This window comes from Balaenoptera acutorostrata, chromosome 3 (genome assembly GCF_949987535.1).
Source record: "Balaenoptera acutorostrata chromosome 3, mBalAcu1.1, whole genome shotgun sequence".
NCBI lineage: Eukaryota > Metazoa > Chordata > Mammalia > Artiodactyla > Balaenopteridae > Balaenoptera > Balaenoptera acutorostrata.
Window position 1 is genome coordinate 29,733,619 of NC_080066.1, and position 16,352 is coordinate 29,749,970.

At 43.4% G+C, this 16,352-nt stretch overlaps 2 protein-coding genes and 1 pseudogene across 6 annotated transcripts in view; 1 reads left to right on the forward strand and 2 right to left on the reverse strand.

Moving 5' to 3' along the window:
• Window positions 1-1,341: 1,341 nt before the first annotated feature.
• Window positions 1,342-1,437, reverse strand: LOC114236030 (U6 spliceosomal RNA; annotated as a pseudogene).
• Window positions 1,438-6,487: 5,050 nt separating this feature from the next.
• LOC103004288 (mitochondrial fission factor-like) lies at window positions 6,488-7,515 on the reverse strand. The gene is given in 1 exon segment (XM_057543482.1): window positions 6,488-7,515. A coding segment is annotated over 1 exon segment (717 nt). The 5' UTR covers window positions 7,239-7,515; the 3' UTR covers window positions 6,488-6,521.
• A 4,554-nt stretch (window positions 7,516-12,069) lies between these two features.
• LARP4B (La ribonucleoprotein 4B) overlaps window positions 12,070-16,352 on the forward strand; it is an 85,472-nt gene continuing 81,189 nt past the window's right edge. For all 5 annotated transcript variants that reach the window (XR_009007495.1, XM_057542858.1, XM_057542859.1 and 2 more), the window contains exon 1: window positions 12,070-12,340. The gene's annotated coding sequence lies outside the window, so the exon portion shown is untranslated. The remainder of the gene's footprint in view (window positions 12,341-16,352) is intronic.

The window sequence follows — 16,352 nt, forward strand, 5'->3', positions numbered from 1 at the left end:
TATCTTCATTCAGCAAAGGTTCTATAACCAAAGCTGGACCTGTAGGACACATTAATGTCTTCCAGGAGGAATGAAGCTATTCTTCTTTGAGCAAAGATGTCACAGTCTGACTGAATTTTATCAGAGAGCAATATAGTAGGTCTGGTTAATTCTTTTTTTTTTTTGATAACAATTTGTAGTAGTTTTTTGGTTTGTTTAATTTTTATTGGAGTATAGTTGATTTACAGTATTGTGTTAGTTTCAGATGTACAGCAAAGTGAATCAGTTATACATATGCATATACAGTAAGTCCCCTACATACGAACAAGTTCCGATCCAAGAGTGCGTTCGTAAGTCCAATGTTCATAAGTCCACCAAAGTTGCCCTAGGTACCTAACACAATCGTCTATATAGTACTGTAGTGTAATAGGTTTATAATACTTTCCACACGAACAATACATAAAAAAACAAACACAAAAAGAAAACATTTTTAATCTTATAGTACAATACCTTGAAAAGTACAGTAGTACAGTACAACTGCTGGCATACAGGGACTGGCATCCAGTGAACAGGCAAGAAGAGTTACTGACTGGAGGAGGGAGAGGAGGTGGGAGATGGTAGAGCTGAAGGATCGACAGCAGTAGGAGACGGAGAGCAACCTGCAATTTCACTCACGCCTGATGTTGATGGCACAGGTTCTGGTTCCTTGCTGGATTCAATTCTATCCACCCTCTTGAAAAAAATGATCCAGTGATGTCTGGGTAGTAGCTTTTTTTTCTCGTCATAGATGACATGGTAGCACTGGTTTGCATTCTGAAGGGCTGCTGCAACCTTCGTGTACTATTCTACGTTTGGGTCCTGTGCCTCAAAAACTAACAGTGCCTCTTCAAATAAAGAAAATCCTCTTGCCATTTCCTGCATCGTGAATCTCTTTGGTCCTTCGGTTACTTCTTCTTCCTCTTGTCACTCTACTCTCTCAATTATTTTCACTTTTGTTTCCATCATTATCACTTGGCACTTCCTAGCAGAACCAGCTATATCACCGCTGCTTTTACACTTGCTTCCGGACATGCTGGGCTTGAAATAAAGGTACTGTACTACTATACTCTATACAGTACTGTACAGTAAAGTACACAAAAGCACAACCACTTGTAGAGGATGCATGCACGTGACAATGTACACCAGACACGTGAACTAACTTACGTGACTGTATGTGCGAACACACGTTTGCATCTTTGAAAGTTTGCAACTTGAGGGTTCATGCGTAGGGGACTTACTGTATCAACTCTTTTTTAGATTCTTTTCCCATATAGGTCATTACAGAGTATTGGGTAGAGTTCCCTGTGCTATACAGTAGGACCTAAAAATATGGAATGCTTCATGAATTTGTGTGTCATCCTTGTGCAAATCTTTTCTGTATCGTTCCAATTTTAGTATATGTGCTGCCAAAGCAAGCACAAGTCTGGTTAATTCTTTATATAGAAAGTTATTTGTCTTCCACTTTGCCATGTTAAGCAAGGTGTAACAAAAAAAAATTCCACATAGTGAAATGTGAGATTTCCATGATGGGACCTCCATTCTGCTGACAGAGAACACGGAACACGTTATGGGATAGTGGAAATTGCACAGAATCTGGAGTTCTAGTCTGGCTTTCTACTCACTAGCAGATTATTTTACATCTCTGAGTTCACTTTCCTTATCTATAAAATGGAAATGGTGATAATTTACATTCCAGTATCATTTTAGGGATATGTGATTGTGCATGTGCAAAACATCTTATAAATTCAAAGTGGTAAAGAAATGGTAGTCATAATTATTAATATTATATAAAAGCACTTTGGAGTACTGGATAAAATTCTATAATACGATAAGAACTACAAATAACATATTCATCAATATTAATATTATAGATCCAAAAGCAGAATCGCAACAGTTCTGTATACTGCTGTGATGTTTTCCATGCTCTCATTCTGTACATTCAAGTCTTTCCCATCTTAAAAATCTCTCCTGTCACTCCATGGTCACTCCTTGAACCTACTATTTCTTTTTCCTTTGTGGCCTTTATGGTCAAACTTCCTGAAACAACTGTCTGTAACCAAGATCTCAAACACAGGCTCCGGATCACGTAAACCCCTTTGTGGACTCGGCAGTTTGCGTGTTTGTTTTTAACAGAATGTGAGTGCCTCCAGGCTGGGCAAACTCACTTTTATCACTCCAGCCAGTTCACACATTTATGTGAACTGTCTGGTCCCTAAAGGCATTTGCATTTATAACCTCTAGCACTAAAGATAAAAATAGTAATCAACAGAATCACATACCTACAAATGTCAAACTAAGGAAGGGAAGATTTGCAAATTAAGATATAATTTACAGTTATACAATTAAGTCATATTTTCTAAATATGGCCCCAAACTCAGCCTTCAAAAATAGTGACTTATACACACATATATAGGGAATTATTAGCTTGCTTTTACTCGTTCTTTTTAATTATGCTGTTTCAACTGCTTTGGAAGAGCAAAGCACCCGGTAAACTGTGAAAATGGAGTGAATAAGTTTCAGCTTCCTGGCCCTCAGGTCAGCATTTCAGCAGGCAGGTTGTGACCACCATGAGGCATAAATCAATTTAAAGGTTACAACTAGAATTAACAAAAATGAAACAGAAGAGATCAGAGACAATCTCACAAAGTTAGGGTAAATATTATCTCATGAAACTCTGAAAAACTGTGGTAAAATATACATAACAAAATTTACCATTTTAATCATTTTTAAGCACACAATCTGTGACATTAAGCACATTCACAAAGTTGTGCCACCATCAACAATATTTCATGAAACTTTTGTGTGTGTGTGTGTGTGTTTGTTTGTGTGTACTGAGCTGTAATATAAAATGTATTTCTTAATATGGGTCTTGGTTTTTTTAAAAAAGCATGAAAACCCTGCATTAGCTCACTTTTCCCATACGTAAGACAATGGATATTTCACTAACTGTGACTTTGAGGGAACTTGGGTGTGAGAGAAATACTCTAACCCTAAATGTGAGGAGATACTTCCAAAGAAAAAGATAAATTCAAACATTTGACAAAATGAAAAATTTGAAATGCGTATTTTTTTATGTGTGTGTTACATATTTGCTCACATGACAAATGTGTGGAGATGGTATGTTCAAACAGGGTAACACCCCCAGAGTTAGGGGATAAAGTCAGAAGATGTTACCCTTTGAAGGTAAAAAGAATGGACATGCACTGGTTTAGATTCACTTTCTCGGTGGTGACTCCACCCCGTGGTGACTGCTGTGTTTCTGATGAGACTTAAGTGTTGCACTAACTGGATGAAGGAAACAGTGTCTCCTAAGTCTAATCAAAGTGACTAAAATATATCCAGAGGAAACATGATTGTAAAAATGCTGATGTATGACTGAGCCTGCGCGTCTGGAGCCTGTGCTCTGCAACTAGAGAGGCCGCGATAGTTAGAGGTCCGCGCACCGCGATGAAGAGTGGCCCCCGCTTGCAGCAACTAGAGAAAGCCCTCGCACAGAAACGAAGACCCAACATAGCCAAAAATAAAAATAAGTAAATAAATAATAAATTTTAAAAAAATGCTGATGTATGGAAAATTATCACTCACTCAACTTCAGTATATGGTGTCTAAGATTATAATGTCAAAATAAATAAACAAGGAAACAAAAATAGCTATCACCATGGAATCTAGGGAAAAAAAACAAACACCAAGTGCAAATGATAAGACTTCCAAGTCTACTAGATTCACTATAGTGAATGGTGTCAAAAATGAAAGCAGCTCACTAAGAATTGACAGAAACCTCTCAGAGGTTGGTGGGTGAGCTAGCAACGTTGGGATGATTTCAGTTCAGCAAACATCTACCAATGACCAGTCACTGTGAAAAATGATGAGGATAAATAAAGTTTCTGCCTTTGCAAAGTTCATAATGAGCAGGAGATAAACAACACCACAAACTGGCACTCCTACTCAACTCAGTAAGAACTGTGATAAAGGTACACTCTGGATGGGCCCTGATCCCGCCGGGGATGGGTTAGGGGGCAGGTATTCAGAGAAGACTTCCTGGAGGAGGTCAAAGTGTCTGAGTTAAGCTGTGGAAATTGTGGAAGACAACTGGCCAGAAAGAAGAGGGGAGAGACAGAGGGGGGAGAAACACAGAGGTGGAGTGGTTTAGTGTGCTCAGGAAACTCCAGTCAGTTCCAGGCTCAGGGAGGGAAACTTCAAGCCCCTTCAGGCAGTTGTAGTTAGGGTTCAAAAACAGAGCATGTTGTTGTTCAGGGGGTCCTTTCCTCGACCTTGACAGCTCATAACCAGTAGGGAGCAACAGGAGCTGCCCATCTTGGATTACTGGGTGGGCGTGTCCATTTCTTAAAGTAATGAGGTGGAGAGTCCTCATCAGAGGAGCCTGCGGGAGAGAAGCACACTTCTCAGGAGATGCCTGTGAGCCTACCACAGGGCACCTGGCACTAGCGCTCCATCCTAGAGCGTCTGGGACCAACTCCAGCTTGGAGAAGAGGGGCCAGGAAAGCAAGGATTGACTGCATGGAAGAAAACAGGAGAGTGTTTGGCAGTTGCCATGCACAGTCTAGAACTTTGAAGAAAGCCAATGATGTCTAGCCATCGACCTTCCCTCCCATTAGAGGAATGTACATGGATGTTGGACTAAAAAGAATGTCCACTTTGCCAGATCTCCAGGAAGTTAATTTTTTCTCAACCTAATAAAAACAACATGCTTATTAAGTCTGGTTCTCTGCCTGAAACATCCAAACTGGGAAGTCTCTCCAAAATGTCTCTTAGGACTCATCAACTCATCCTTCTTTCTGTGAGAGATACAGGCAGGCAGCAATCATGGTGAAAATGCAATCTTTTTTTTTTTATATATAATTTTATTTATTTATTTTTGGCTGTGCTGGGGCTTCGCTTCTGTGCGAGGGCCCCCTCCAGCTGCGGCGAGCGGGGACCACCACCCATCGCGGTGCGCGGGCCCCTCACCGCCGCGGCCCCTCTTGTTGCGGAGCACAGGCTCCAGACGCGCAGGCTCAGTAGCCGTGGGTCACGGGCCCAGTCGCTCCGCGGCACGTGGGATCCTCCCAGACCAGGGCTCGAACCTGCGTCCCCTGCATCGGCAGGCAGACTCTCATTTGGGAAGCCCAAATGCAGTCTTTTTTGAGGCCTAGAGTGATACATTTACCTCAATGCAGAGGTACTATGTAGGTCAACTACCCCAGAAGATATCTGCCAGCAATAGTATAAATTTAAGCTGCTGTCCCAGGCAGCACCCTCGGCCAAGAAAGGAGTTACTTTCAAAGGAAACACGATCCAACTACAGAAGCCTTGAAGGACTGGCCAGGGTCTTTACTAGGAACTAGCCCTGGGGTATTACAAAGCACACTACACAAAAAAAGTTTCTCAGAAACTCTCTCTAGATATGGTTCCTGTTTCCAAAATTCATGCAAACCCTGCATCTCCCCTACAGGCCCTCAGGCCTCCTCCCCCTGGGCTGGCACCTGCCAACACAACTTTGCCCCGCTGTCCTGGTCATTCAACTTTGAGACCCAGAGGTTTGGCTCCTTTGTTCCTCCAGCAGGAAGGAGTATCCTGGGAAATGTAGTCCTCCTCTTGAGCAATACATGTTCATGGAATATCTGTAATGAATTAAAACCCTCCACTTCATCACTGTATTTTTTTTTTCGGTTATTTTAAATTTTATTTATTTATTTATGGCTGTGTTGGGTCTTCGTTTCTGTGCGAGGGCTTTCTCTAGTTGCGGCAAGTGGGGGCCACTCTTTTTTTTTTTTTTTTTTTTAGCTTTGGTTGACAGTTTATTAAATACACTACATTTATACCTTATTCTATAGCTTTTTAAATCATTCACACATGGACTTAGTAAAAATGTACTTTATAGAAAACCATCTGCAAAACTAAAATAAAAATAAAAATGCACATTTTGCCCACATCTTAAACTGCTGAAAATGTTAGGAATTATTTTATCGAAGGTGATCCTGAAACATGAGGTGACTTGAGTTTATTAAATCTGACACCAGACCATGACTTCAGTAGTGTTAATGTTGAAATGTGGATGCAAAAATGTCTATTAACTAAACTGTTTAATCTAACAGTGTTTGAGAAACAGGACAATATAAAGTATTATTTTTCCTTTACAGACACTTCTCTAAATCCATTTTCTGTACACTTTTTTCCCTCCCATTCATAGAATTAGCTGTGCAGACTGATGAGGCAAAAACAAAACAAAACAAAACAAAACAACAAACAAACTAGATCCTATTTACAAAACATGCAAAGGGAGAATTTTAAGTAGGTGTTAGGGCAGAACTGGTTAAAACTAAATACAGTCGAGTGACAGGATATACCTTTACTCCTGCAAATAGAAGTCTTTCCCCCATCCTTTCTGGGAGAAATACATTTTCAGGGTGGGGACTGTAAAACGGCATACAATGCAAAGACAGAAATAAAGAAGTTTGCAAATTTCCAGCTGTTGAGACAGTATTTTTGAGTTGAGGTTACCCCTAGCGGCGAAACCAGAGCCAGCTGTTAAGCAGCCAGAAGGCTACAGTAATTGAATACATGACCATTTCTCTTTTAGCACGTTCTTTGTTCTCCTCTTCCAGAAGCTGTAGACGTCTATTTAGTTTGATTATCTGTCATCTTAATGAAGCTGCATCTACAACAGTCATGTCATCTGAGGTTCCTTCAATCGTTGTATCTATATTTGAAATGCCATACCTGGCATTGTCATGATGAGGGTTAGAGGTGGCGGCAGCAGACCCACCACGCAACACAGGTATGGAGTCAGTCCTGACCAGCTGTCCATTTTGGCGAACAGCATTTTCACTCATAGAGCGCTCTCTTTTTAGCCTGCCAACTGCACGGATTTCTTCATTTTGAGGGGTTGGAGGAGGTTTTTCTAAATCCAGAAAATCTAGTGGTCTTTCACTTAGCGTAAGTACACGAGGTGGTGTTTTTAATGCCAGAGGTTTGAAGGGAGTTGACTGTATAAGGTCAAGATCTGCTGGTCTTGAAAATGGAATGTCTTCATTATTTCCTGCTACAACAATTCTCTCTGGAACCTGCATAATCACACTAGCATTTGAAACTCCTTCTTGGAATCCTTGTTCCAGGTCAGCATTTGGTGGTGCTACCTTTAATTTTTCCAGGACCCTCATTCGCTGACTAATACCTTCGGTGTATTCCATTTCATATTGAATTCGACTAATTTCCGCCATCTCAGAAGCACTGGGAGAAGGAAATGCTGCCCCACTCACTAAATGTGTACCAACTACTGCTTGCTTTATGGCATTATCGGTTTCTGTGCTTCATATTAAATCCTTTAACTTGCTTCAATATGCATGTGCTGGATTTAGAGCCACTTTTGTCCCCCTGGACCCGCTGAAAGTCCCTGGCGAGGACCGCCGCTCGCCGGCTCCCGGGGCGCTCGGGTGGGCGCTGTCAGAGGCCGTTGGCCGAGCGCACGGAGGCGCCCGGGCAAATCACCGGCCAGAGATGCCCCGGGGGCCACTCTTCATCGCGGTGCGCGGGCCTCTCACTATCGCGGCCTCTCTTGTTGCGGAGCACAGGCTCCAGACGCGCAGGCTCAGTAGTTGTGGCGCACGGGCTTAGTTGCTCCGTGGCATGTGGGATCTTCCCATACCAGGGCTCGAACCCGTGTCCCCTGCATTGGCAGGCAGATTCTCAACCACTGTGCCACCAGGGAAGCCCCATCACTGTATTTTTATTATCATGAGGAATTTAAGACATATACAAAAGCAGGGAGAAGAGTTTCATGAACCCCCATGTATCCATCATCCAGCTTCAACAATTTTCAACACACCAGCTTGTCCCATTATTTCTTCTGTATTCCTACCGACCACCTTCCTTTAGATTGTTTTGAATCAAATGTAAAACATATATAATATCATGTCATTCATAAACACTTAAGTATGTATCTCTAAAAGATAATTCTCCATTTGAGGAGCTTCATATTTACAGGCAAGTTGCAAACACTTACATATCCCACACCTAGATTTACCGATTAAGGTTCTGTTATATTCTCTTTCTGTATAAGTATGTGTGTGTGTATTTCACTAAACTATTTGAAAGAAACTTGCAGATATCTTGATCCCTCACCTCTAAATACTTCAGTTTATATCTTCTAAGATCAAAGACATTTTCTTACAGAGCCATAAAACAATTTATAAATAAATCCAATTTGGGAAATTTAACCTTGATTATAAGACTGGAATAGAGTCCATATTGAAATTCTAATTATGACCCATATAGCAAATTTTACTCCAATCAAGAATCTAGTCTAGGATTACATATTGCGTTTAGTTGTCATGTCTCTTTAGTCTCCTTAAATCTGGAAAAGTTCCTTAACCTTTCACTGTCTTTTATGGCCATGCCGTGCGGCTTGTGAGATCTTAGTTCCTCAACCAGGGATTGAACCCAGGCCCTCAGCAGTGAAAACGCCGAGTCCTAACCACTGGACTACCAGGGAATTCCCAAGCCTTGATATTTTTGAAGAGTACGGGTTTTTGAAGAGTAAGAGTTTTTGTAGAATGTCCTCAGTTTGTGATTATTCCTCATGGTTAGTTTGTGGCTTGACAGGAACACGACATAACTGACATCACGTGATGTCAGCAGGCCACCATTATTGGGGATGCCAACTTTCACCCCTCAGTTAAGATGGGGTCCACCATATTTATCCACTGTAAAAATACCTTTCCCCCCTTTGAAATTAATAAGCAATAAGCAATTAATAAGCTGTGAAACGGCATTCACAACTTTTTACTCAACAACTTTTACCCAATGATTTTCAGCATACATTGATGATTTCTTTTTTTAACATCTTTATTGGAGTATAATTGCTTTACAATGGTGTGTTAGTTTCCTCTTTATAACAAAGTGAATCAGTTATACATATACATATGTTCCCATATCTCTTCCCTCTTGTGTCTCCCTCCCTCCCACCCTCCCTATCCCACCCCTCTAGGTGGTCACAAACCACCGAGCTGATCTCCCTATGCTATGCGGCTGCTTCCCACTAGCTATCTATTTTACACTGATGATTTTTGCCAGAATAAATGTTACGATAGTTGCAACATGGTAATTTAAAAAATTCTTTCTCGTTCATTAGCCTTCTACTGTAAAGAATAGCTTTCCCTTTTCCTTCCTCATTTCTATTATTTTTTTTTACTTACACATTTGTTTATATTTAGTAAGAACTCATGGATTCTTTTATTTTCCAATGTATTCTCATGTATTACTGTCATTTTCATTTTGATACTTCCACCTAATTTGACTAAGTTAGTTCCTTATTGCATTTCTATTTGGATGGCTTTTGGGGGCCAGAGATTCTCTATGAGCTTAATACCTTTTATGAGCCCTCTCTTACCTTCTAATAAAAACCTTGACTCACTATCAAATTCAAACATCATAAGTGCTCGGAAGACCTTTGGGATTCTTGCCTTGCTTACCCCTCCAGGCTCTCGTGCCCTCCACCCACCTTACCAGATTGGTTTTATGCTCTGTCATGTTCAAATACTTCCTTCTCTGACCAGGACTGGCCTCTCCCTCCCTGCTGGAAGGTGTGTTGGCAGCCCCTCCACTCTGGTGACTTTGGCCTTGTCTTGGTCATCTCTTTCTTTGATTCCTTCCCAAGCTGGCTTCAGACCCTCCCATGTGCTTGCTACCTGGGCAATCTGCACACACTCCATAGTAAACCTTACTCCTCTTTATCCCCTACTACCTGTTCACCTGTCTTTTGGTTGGTACTGCTCTGTGCCATCTCCCCAGCACTTAGCACCGCCCCTAAGGCGGAGTAGGGACTTGGTGAGTGCTACGAGTACCCAGAAGGGAAACCGATTGTCTGAAAGGAAAAGATATAAATGGCTGACACTTGAGCTGTAACTGGAAAAAATAAGCCAGATTTTGCCAGAAGTGGAAGCAGAGGATGACCCTTCTGGCAGAAGGAAGAGCACAGATGAAGGACACTAGAGGACCAAAGTGTTCAGAAGCGAAAAGACTCCACACACAACTTCATGCACAGCAAACATTTGGGAACCAACGCTTCTCTCTTTGTTTTGTTCTCTAACAGGAATTATCACACTGTGGTGACTGCCAGTTGATTGGCCTTTCAGTAAACGGTAGGGTCATAGAGTGTAAAGCCTGTGTGTCATTCACATCCACACCCAGAGACAACCCCAAGGTCTTCAAAAATGCATGTTCAGAGAATGTGATTGGAAAGTTAGGTTGTCTAACCCTGGGGCAGGAAAGGAGATGTGAGGGGCCAGTGAGCCAGTTTGTGAAGGGCCTGCTAGTCCATGAAAAACAACTTGGACTTCAACAAGTCTTGACTCAGAGGGGGATGGTGAGGAGGCTTTTAAAGGAAATGTAAGCTGGCATGGTGAAAGGTGGGGAAGCAGAGACCAGCTGTGATGCTATTGAAACAAACTGGGAGAGAAGTAACAGCAGGCAAATCCATCGTAAGCAGGAGAAGGAAAGTTTTTAGATAGAATAGGTAGGACTTGTAACTGCTTGAGATGAGAAGTGGTTTTTAAAAACTGATCTTATTTTTCTAAGTAGAAGTGCCATAAAAATTCATTTTGTTATAATCTCACATCCCAAGGTGAAAATGGGTGCTTCTTTTGAAGCACAAGTTAAAAAAAAATCACACAGGAATAAAAAGCCAGTTTTGATTGTTTAGGAAGGATCACCCAACACAAATAGAAAGTAAAAGATGTCATTTCAATATAAACTATTCTCATATCATTTAGTCTCTTTTGTAATATGGGCACTTATCTGTATATCAAAAAGTCTGCCAGAATGTAGACACAAGCAAAAAAGATGGAAATCTAACCTAACAACTTTGGAGAATTCCTGACCTTTCAGCGGTGGACCACATCACTGGGCCCGGCCTAGGGATGACTTCCTGGGCCTCAGTCTAAAACGTTCCAAGTGGAGGTACCTGAGAAGGGCTCTGCAACATATCCAACAGGTTCTCTTGGAAAGTGAACTTTAAACGCGACTTTTTTTCCAGAAATATGTACTTGCTTTGAATATTACAGGAAATCTCAGTCTTACGTGATTATCTTTAAAGACATTGCTATGAATAGCATTATTGAACTTGCAAGTATTTTAGAGCGAGGATGTGACAACGTATGCCAAAGCAGAAGGCGCCCAGCACCGATGTGATCTTCCCAGTCAATACACGGAAGTCCAGAGCGCATCCTGTCGGCGTTCGGACCCGCAGAAGGAACAGGTAAGAAGCACCGGTGCACGGTTACGGCTGGACAGAGTGACCCAGAGAAGCCTTTCCAGGTCACATGTATGTCTACATAATCAACAGCCAAGCGGAGCAGGCACACAGGAAATCAGGCAGCAAGCTTAAAGCCGGTGAACATACTTTACTTTTGTTTTTCCTCCTCATAGAATGGGTCGGGTGGGTGGCACATGCTCGGGTTTGGGAAGACATCCCGAGTCTTCAGCATTTCCCCTGAAACCGCGGAGAACGGAGCTGGCCGACGAGGGGCCCAGAGCACCCGCTCCACGGACAGGCGACACCGCCTTCTCCCTTTTCCCGGGCGCGCTCAGGGGGCTCTCCTGACCCGACCACCTGGATGGCCAGACGGCCCCGGGGCGGTGTCCGGTCCCGGGGTGAGGGGAGGGAGGGGTCAGGGTCTTGGGCCAAGGGGGACGGGGATCGCGGTCCCGGGGTGACGGGGGCGGGGTCCCGGGATGAGGCGGGGGGCGGGAGTCTCGGTCCCCGGCTAAAGAGGGCGGGGGTCGCGGTCCCAGCCGATAGCACCGCCTCCTCAGGTCGCGGCGGGGGCGGTGCGGAGAGCGTGCGCGGGGTGGGGCTGCGTGCGCGCTCCCACCAATCACAGGCGTCGCCGGGAGGGGCACGAGCACCGAGAGGCCAGGAAGAGGGGGCGGGCCCGGCGCTGCGCGAGGCCAATCAGGGCGCCGTACCGCCATGACGTAAGGGAGCCGAGCGCCAGTCGGCGGACCAGGCGGTGAGTACGCGGGCGCGCGGGCGCGCGCGAGGCGGGACTTCCGGCGGGGCCCGGAAGCGGGAGCTGTGTGTTCTCATGCGAACGGGAAGGAGCGTTGGGGCGCTGGAGTCGCGAGGTTGAGATATTTTTCGGCCCGAAACGGGAAAGAGTTGCCGCCGCCCCGCCGCCAATCCGCGCCGCGCCGACCCCCGCCGCTCGTCCGGGCCGGCCGCGCCCCTGCTTCCGCCCCTCCCTCACGGCCCGTCCGCGTGTGGCGCGGTTGCCGGGCACCGGGGCTGCGGCGGTCGGCGGCCGGGCGGCGGCGGTGCTGACAGGTGAGCGCGGTGGCGGGCGGGCTGCTTTGCTCCGCTCCTGCCGCATCGCGCCCGGCCTCCGCCTCGGACCCGCGCCGCGCCCGCCTGTCATGGGCCGCCATCTTCCCGGAGGACGCGGCCGGGCAGGGCCCAGCGAGTGTAGCCGGGCCGGGGCGCGGGCAGAGGGGTCTGGGTGCGGGCCGGGGGGCCGGCAGGGCTGGGGCCGGCCAGGGCCGGGCCGAGGTCTCGGGGGCCGGGGGAGTGGTAGGTACGGGCAGCACCGCCGTCCGGCCCGCACTGCGGCGGCCTCGCCCTGCCCTCCGCCCGGGCCCGGGACCGCGGCCGGCCGGGCGGGGAGGGCCCGGGTCACTCGGACCAGGAAGTGGGATCCTGTTGCTCCGGGTGTGTTTGGGACGCTCCCGCTCTCCTCAGGGAGGTTTGAGCAGAGGCAGATTCTGGAAGAATTAGGAAAAAATTCTAAAGACGCCCTGTGTTCGAGAAAGGGGCAGGTCAGGAATCTCTTACCACCTGCTTCTCAGTCGTGTCCAATCAGAACGTAAAACTTAAAACTTGTTCAGACTTCACTGTAATTTTGTATTGCAACTTTCCGTGCAGGTCATCTTGTCTTCCCCCTCATTTCTACATAAAACGGTCTTTAATTTAGGCTGAGGTGAAACTTGAGAAGATTATCTGTAGGTAGCTATCCTGTGCGTTTGAGACCCTCTCCTTGGCTGCACAGTAACTTGCCCTAAATGTTAAGTGGAAGTTTGAAGTTTTGGATAACTGAAGGAACGGGAAGAGTTCCCTGGACTGTTAAGGGAAATCAGTTTGTGTGAGGGTTTTTTTAAAAAAGATAATATCAACTTGAATATTGTAAGCATACAAATTATTTTCTTGTTTTTAAAGTTTTTCTCATGACACTTAGCTGGTCTCTTATTTTGTGTTAAGTATCTAAAATGCTTTTGAAATAGGTTCTGAGTTGTAGTTTGCAAAGACCACAGTGGGGAAGAGTGACGTTCATTTCTTTGGAGGTTAGATAATATGTGCAGTGTGCAATTTCCATACTTCCCCACCTGCCTGGCTCCCTCTAATTTACAGTCAGGGTAATTTACAGAAGTTGAAATGGTTGTGGCTTGTCAACTTTTCTCTGTATTTAATATTCTGAAGGGCAGTTTTATAATCAGGCTCTACGAAATCGCTTGATGTAAGTTTGCTTGAGTTGCTAAGGTGGAATACTTTATGAAAGGCATCAGGTTAGCAAGTTTATTATTCAACCATAAATTTGATTTGTGTACTTCGCTTTGAAACTTGTGTTTAGTTAGAAATAAATTTCATCCTGTATTTTGAAAAGTTGATGTGTGTTGCCTTTGTAAGGTGAAAAAGTGGGTGTGTGAAGGGAGATAGAGATGGCTTCTTACTGATTAGAAATTACCCTCTGGGGCTTCACTTTCTTCATCTCTAAGAGGAGGATTATAATAACATCAGTCTCATAGGACTGTTTGTAACATGTTGATGTTGGCTGTTTTTGCTCTTTTTTTTTTATTACTCAGATTCTTATTCAGAATTTTGAAAATGATGTTTACCTTATTACTGTTTTCAATATTCTTTTAGTGACTGTCAGTTTTAATTTATTAACAGTTTTTTTTTTCTTTATCACATGTATCTGGGCAGAGAAAGAAGGTCTGAGGACAGAATGTGTATTTGGAGAAAGGATTTATACTATATTTGAGTAAGAGCCAGAGAGAAAATGGATGATAATGTGAGAACAGAAGTTTCTTGGCATTTATTTTAACGTGTTTTGTTGAAGAGTAGCCAAAATTAAATGGCAGCATGTTCAGGGAAGATTTTGATTTTATTTAAGGTTCCTAGGAATTGCACTTTAAAAAAAATTGAGATTTGGAGAATTTATTGATATTAATATGGTTTTCACAGATAAGCATATGTTTAGGCAAATACGTATTTAAAATCTGTGGAAACAAATATTTTACTTAATCATTTGCTTTTAATGAAGCAGTCTTCATGTATCATAAAACAGTTCCAAAATACTTAAGTGCAAGGTGGGAACATCATGTTTTTAATGTTAGTAACAATAAACAGTGCTTTAAAGTAGCCCCACTACTTAACATAGATTAGCAACAATATTACAAGTTTTTGCAATGATAGAGCTGTGGTTGATGTTACCAACCAAGTGGCTGACAAACTCCTTTCACTGTTATTTCAGTGTCCTGCTGCTGGAATTCATACTTTCTGTAGTGATAACTAGGATTATAACCTAGGTCTTCTAATTTTAGTAACTTGTGTTTTCTTTATGATTGTCCCTTGAGATTGCAAAAAGCTCTGTAGCTATATTACTTTAAATTCCATTTGTTTTCATCCTATTGTTTAAGGCACAAGTTTCAAATAGGCTTTCATAACACATGCTGTACTCTTGCAGAGTTCTCTCATATTTAAGGATTTTTTTTTTCCTGATTGGTAAATGCAAGAAAATCATGTGTATTCTTGTAATTCCTCCTATAAGACCATTGACTCAACCTTTTTCTAATGGAGAGAAGAAAACAAGCACTGAAGTTGTGTTTATGGAAAGTACATTGTTAAAAGAAACAGACACTGCTGCAGGGTTTGGTTGCTTATGCTCCTTTGTAAAACTTTATTCCTGTAAAGAGTTCTCCTTTTTCTGTAAGAGCTAATTTTAGAGTACCTAGTAAAGGAGGCACTGCCTTCTGAGAGGGTTAAACTCACCAGACCTGATGTTAATTTAGTTCAGTTTGAACTTTTTACTCCTAATTGTTGCACTTGTTGGTATCTTTGGAGCTACTCTACTTCTGGAGCTATCTTGATTAGAAAATGAATTTATTAGAATGTGGAATTGTAAGGTAGATAACCATTAGGTTCTCTTACTGATGAAAGGAGAAGGATATTTCCAACATGGAAATGTTTTTTCCCTAATGTTCTAGGGCTTTATTTTTCCAACATGTAAATGTCTTCCTTATGATCAGGCAAAATGATTAAGTCAGCTTATGTTTCCTTCCTTCTCACCTCCCCCACCCCCAAACCTTTTGTCCCTTCAGTGCTTTATAAACTTTTTCACCATTTTTTCTGGAGAAGCTGTCATGGTTCCTGTGTAATCATGAAGGGTTGCAGGTGAGTGATGCCACCCCTTTTGTGCCTTCTGTCATGGTCTGGTTTCCTCTTTAGTGTCAGCCCTACTTCCCTACTATAGTGAGACCTGGGCCACAGAGTGCATTCTGTAACATGGTGGACATTTCCTACTTAAATTTGATAATCCTTGAGGTGAGACTTAGTCTTCACTGAAAATGTTCTTTATGAAATCTGATATGCAGAAGTTTTGGCTTAAAAACTGATAAATTAGGGTGATATCTGTGTGATAAAAATAAAATGCTCTCTTATTTACACACACCATTTTTGTCACACTGTAGTGAGAGGTTGCTTTAAAGGCATATCCTGATTGTTAGGCCCTTTGTAAAAACTCCTCAGTGACTGTCCCCTGCCTAAGAAGGGCCCAGGGGCCTTGCCACTTCTGCCTTCTCCTTGCTGGCTGGGCCACCTTTGGGTTGGCCTGCGCTGGCCACAGTCCTCTCCCCAAAACCATGATGTTGTCTTTGCTCTCTCTATTTCCTTTGCCTGGAATTGAAGGTCTTCTCTTCTTTTTTTTTATGACTTAGCTCCTTAACCCATCCTTAAAAAGGTATTTCAGGAATCCTTGCCTTAATTTTTAATGTCATGCTGAGTGCTTCTCTGTTTCCATAGCACCCCAAGGCATTGCACTAATTAATTAATGTAAGCTCCTTGTGGGCAAGATCCTTTTATGTCCCTAACCTCTTTGCCCAGCCCAGGGCCAAGTGTTGCACTACAGATGTTGAGGAAACTTCATTTCACTAGAGGGATAAGGCACCTCCCACCTCAGTTTTTTTTTTTTTTAATAAATTTATTTTTATTTATTTATTTATGTTTGGCTGTGTCGGGTCTTCGTTTCTGTGCGAGGGCTTTCTCCAGTTGCGGCGAGCGGGGTCCA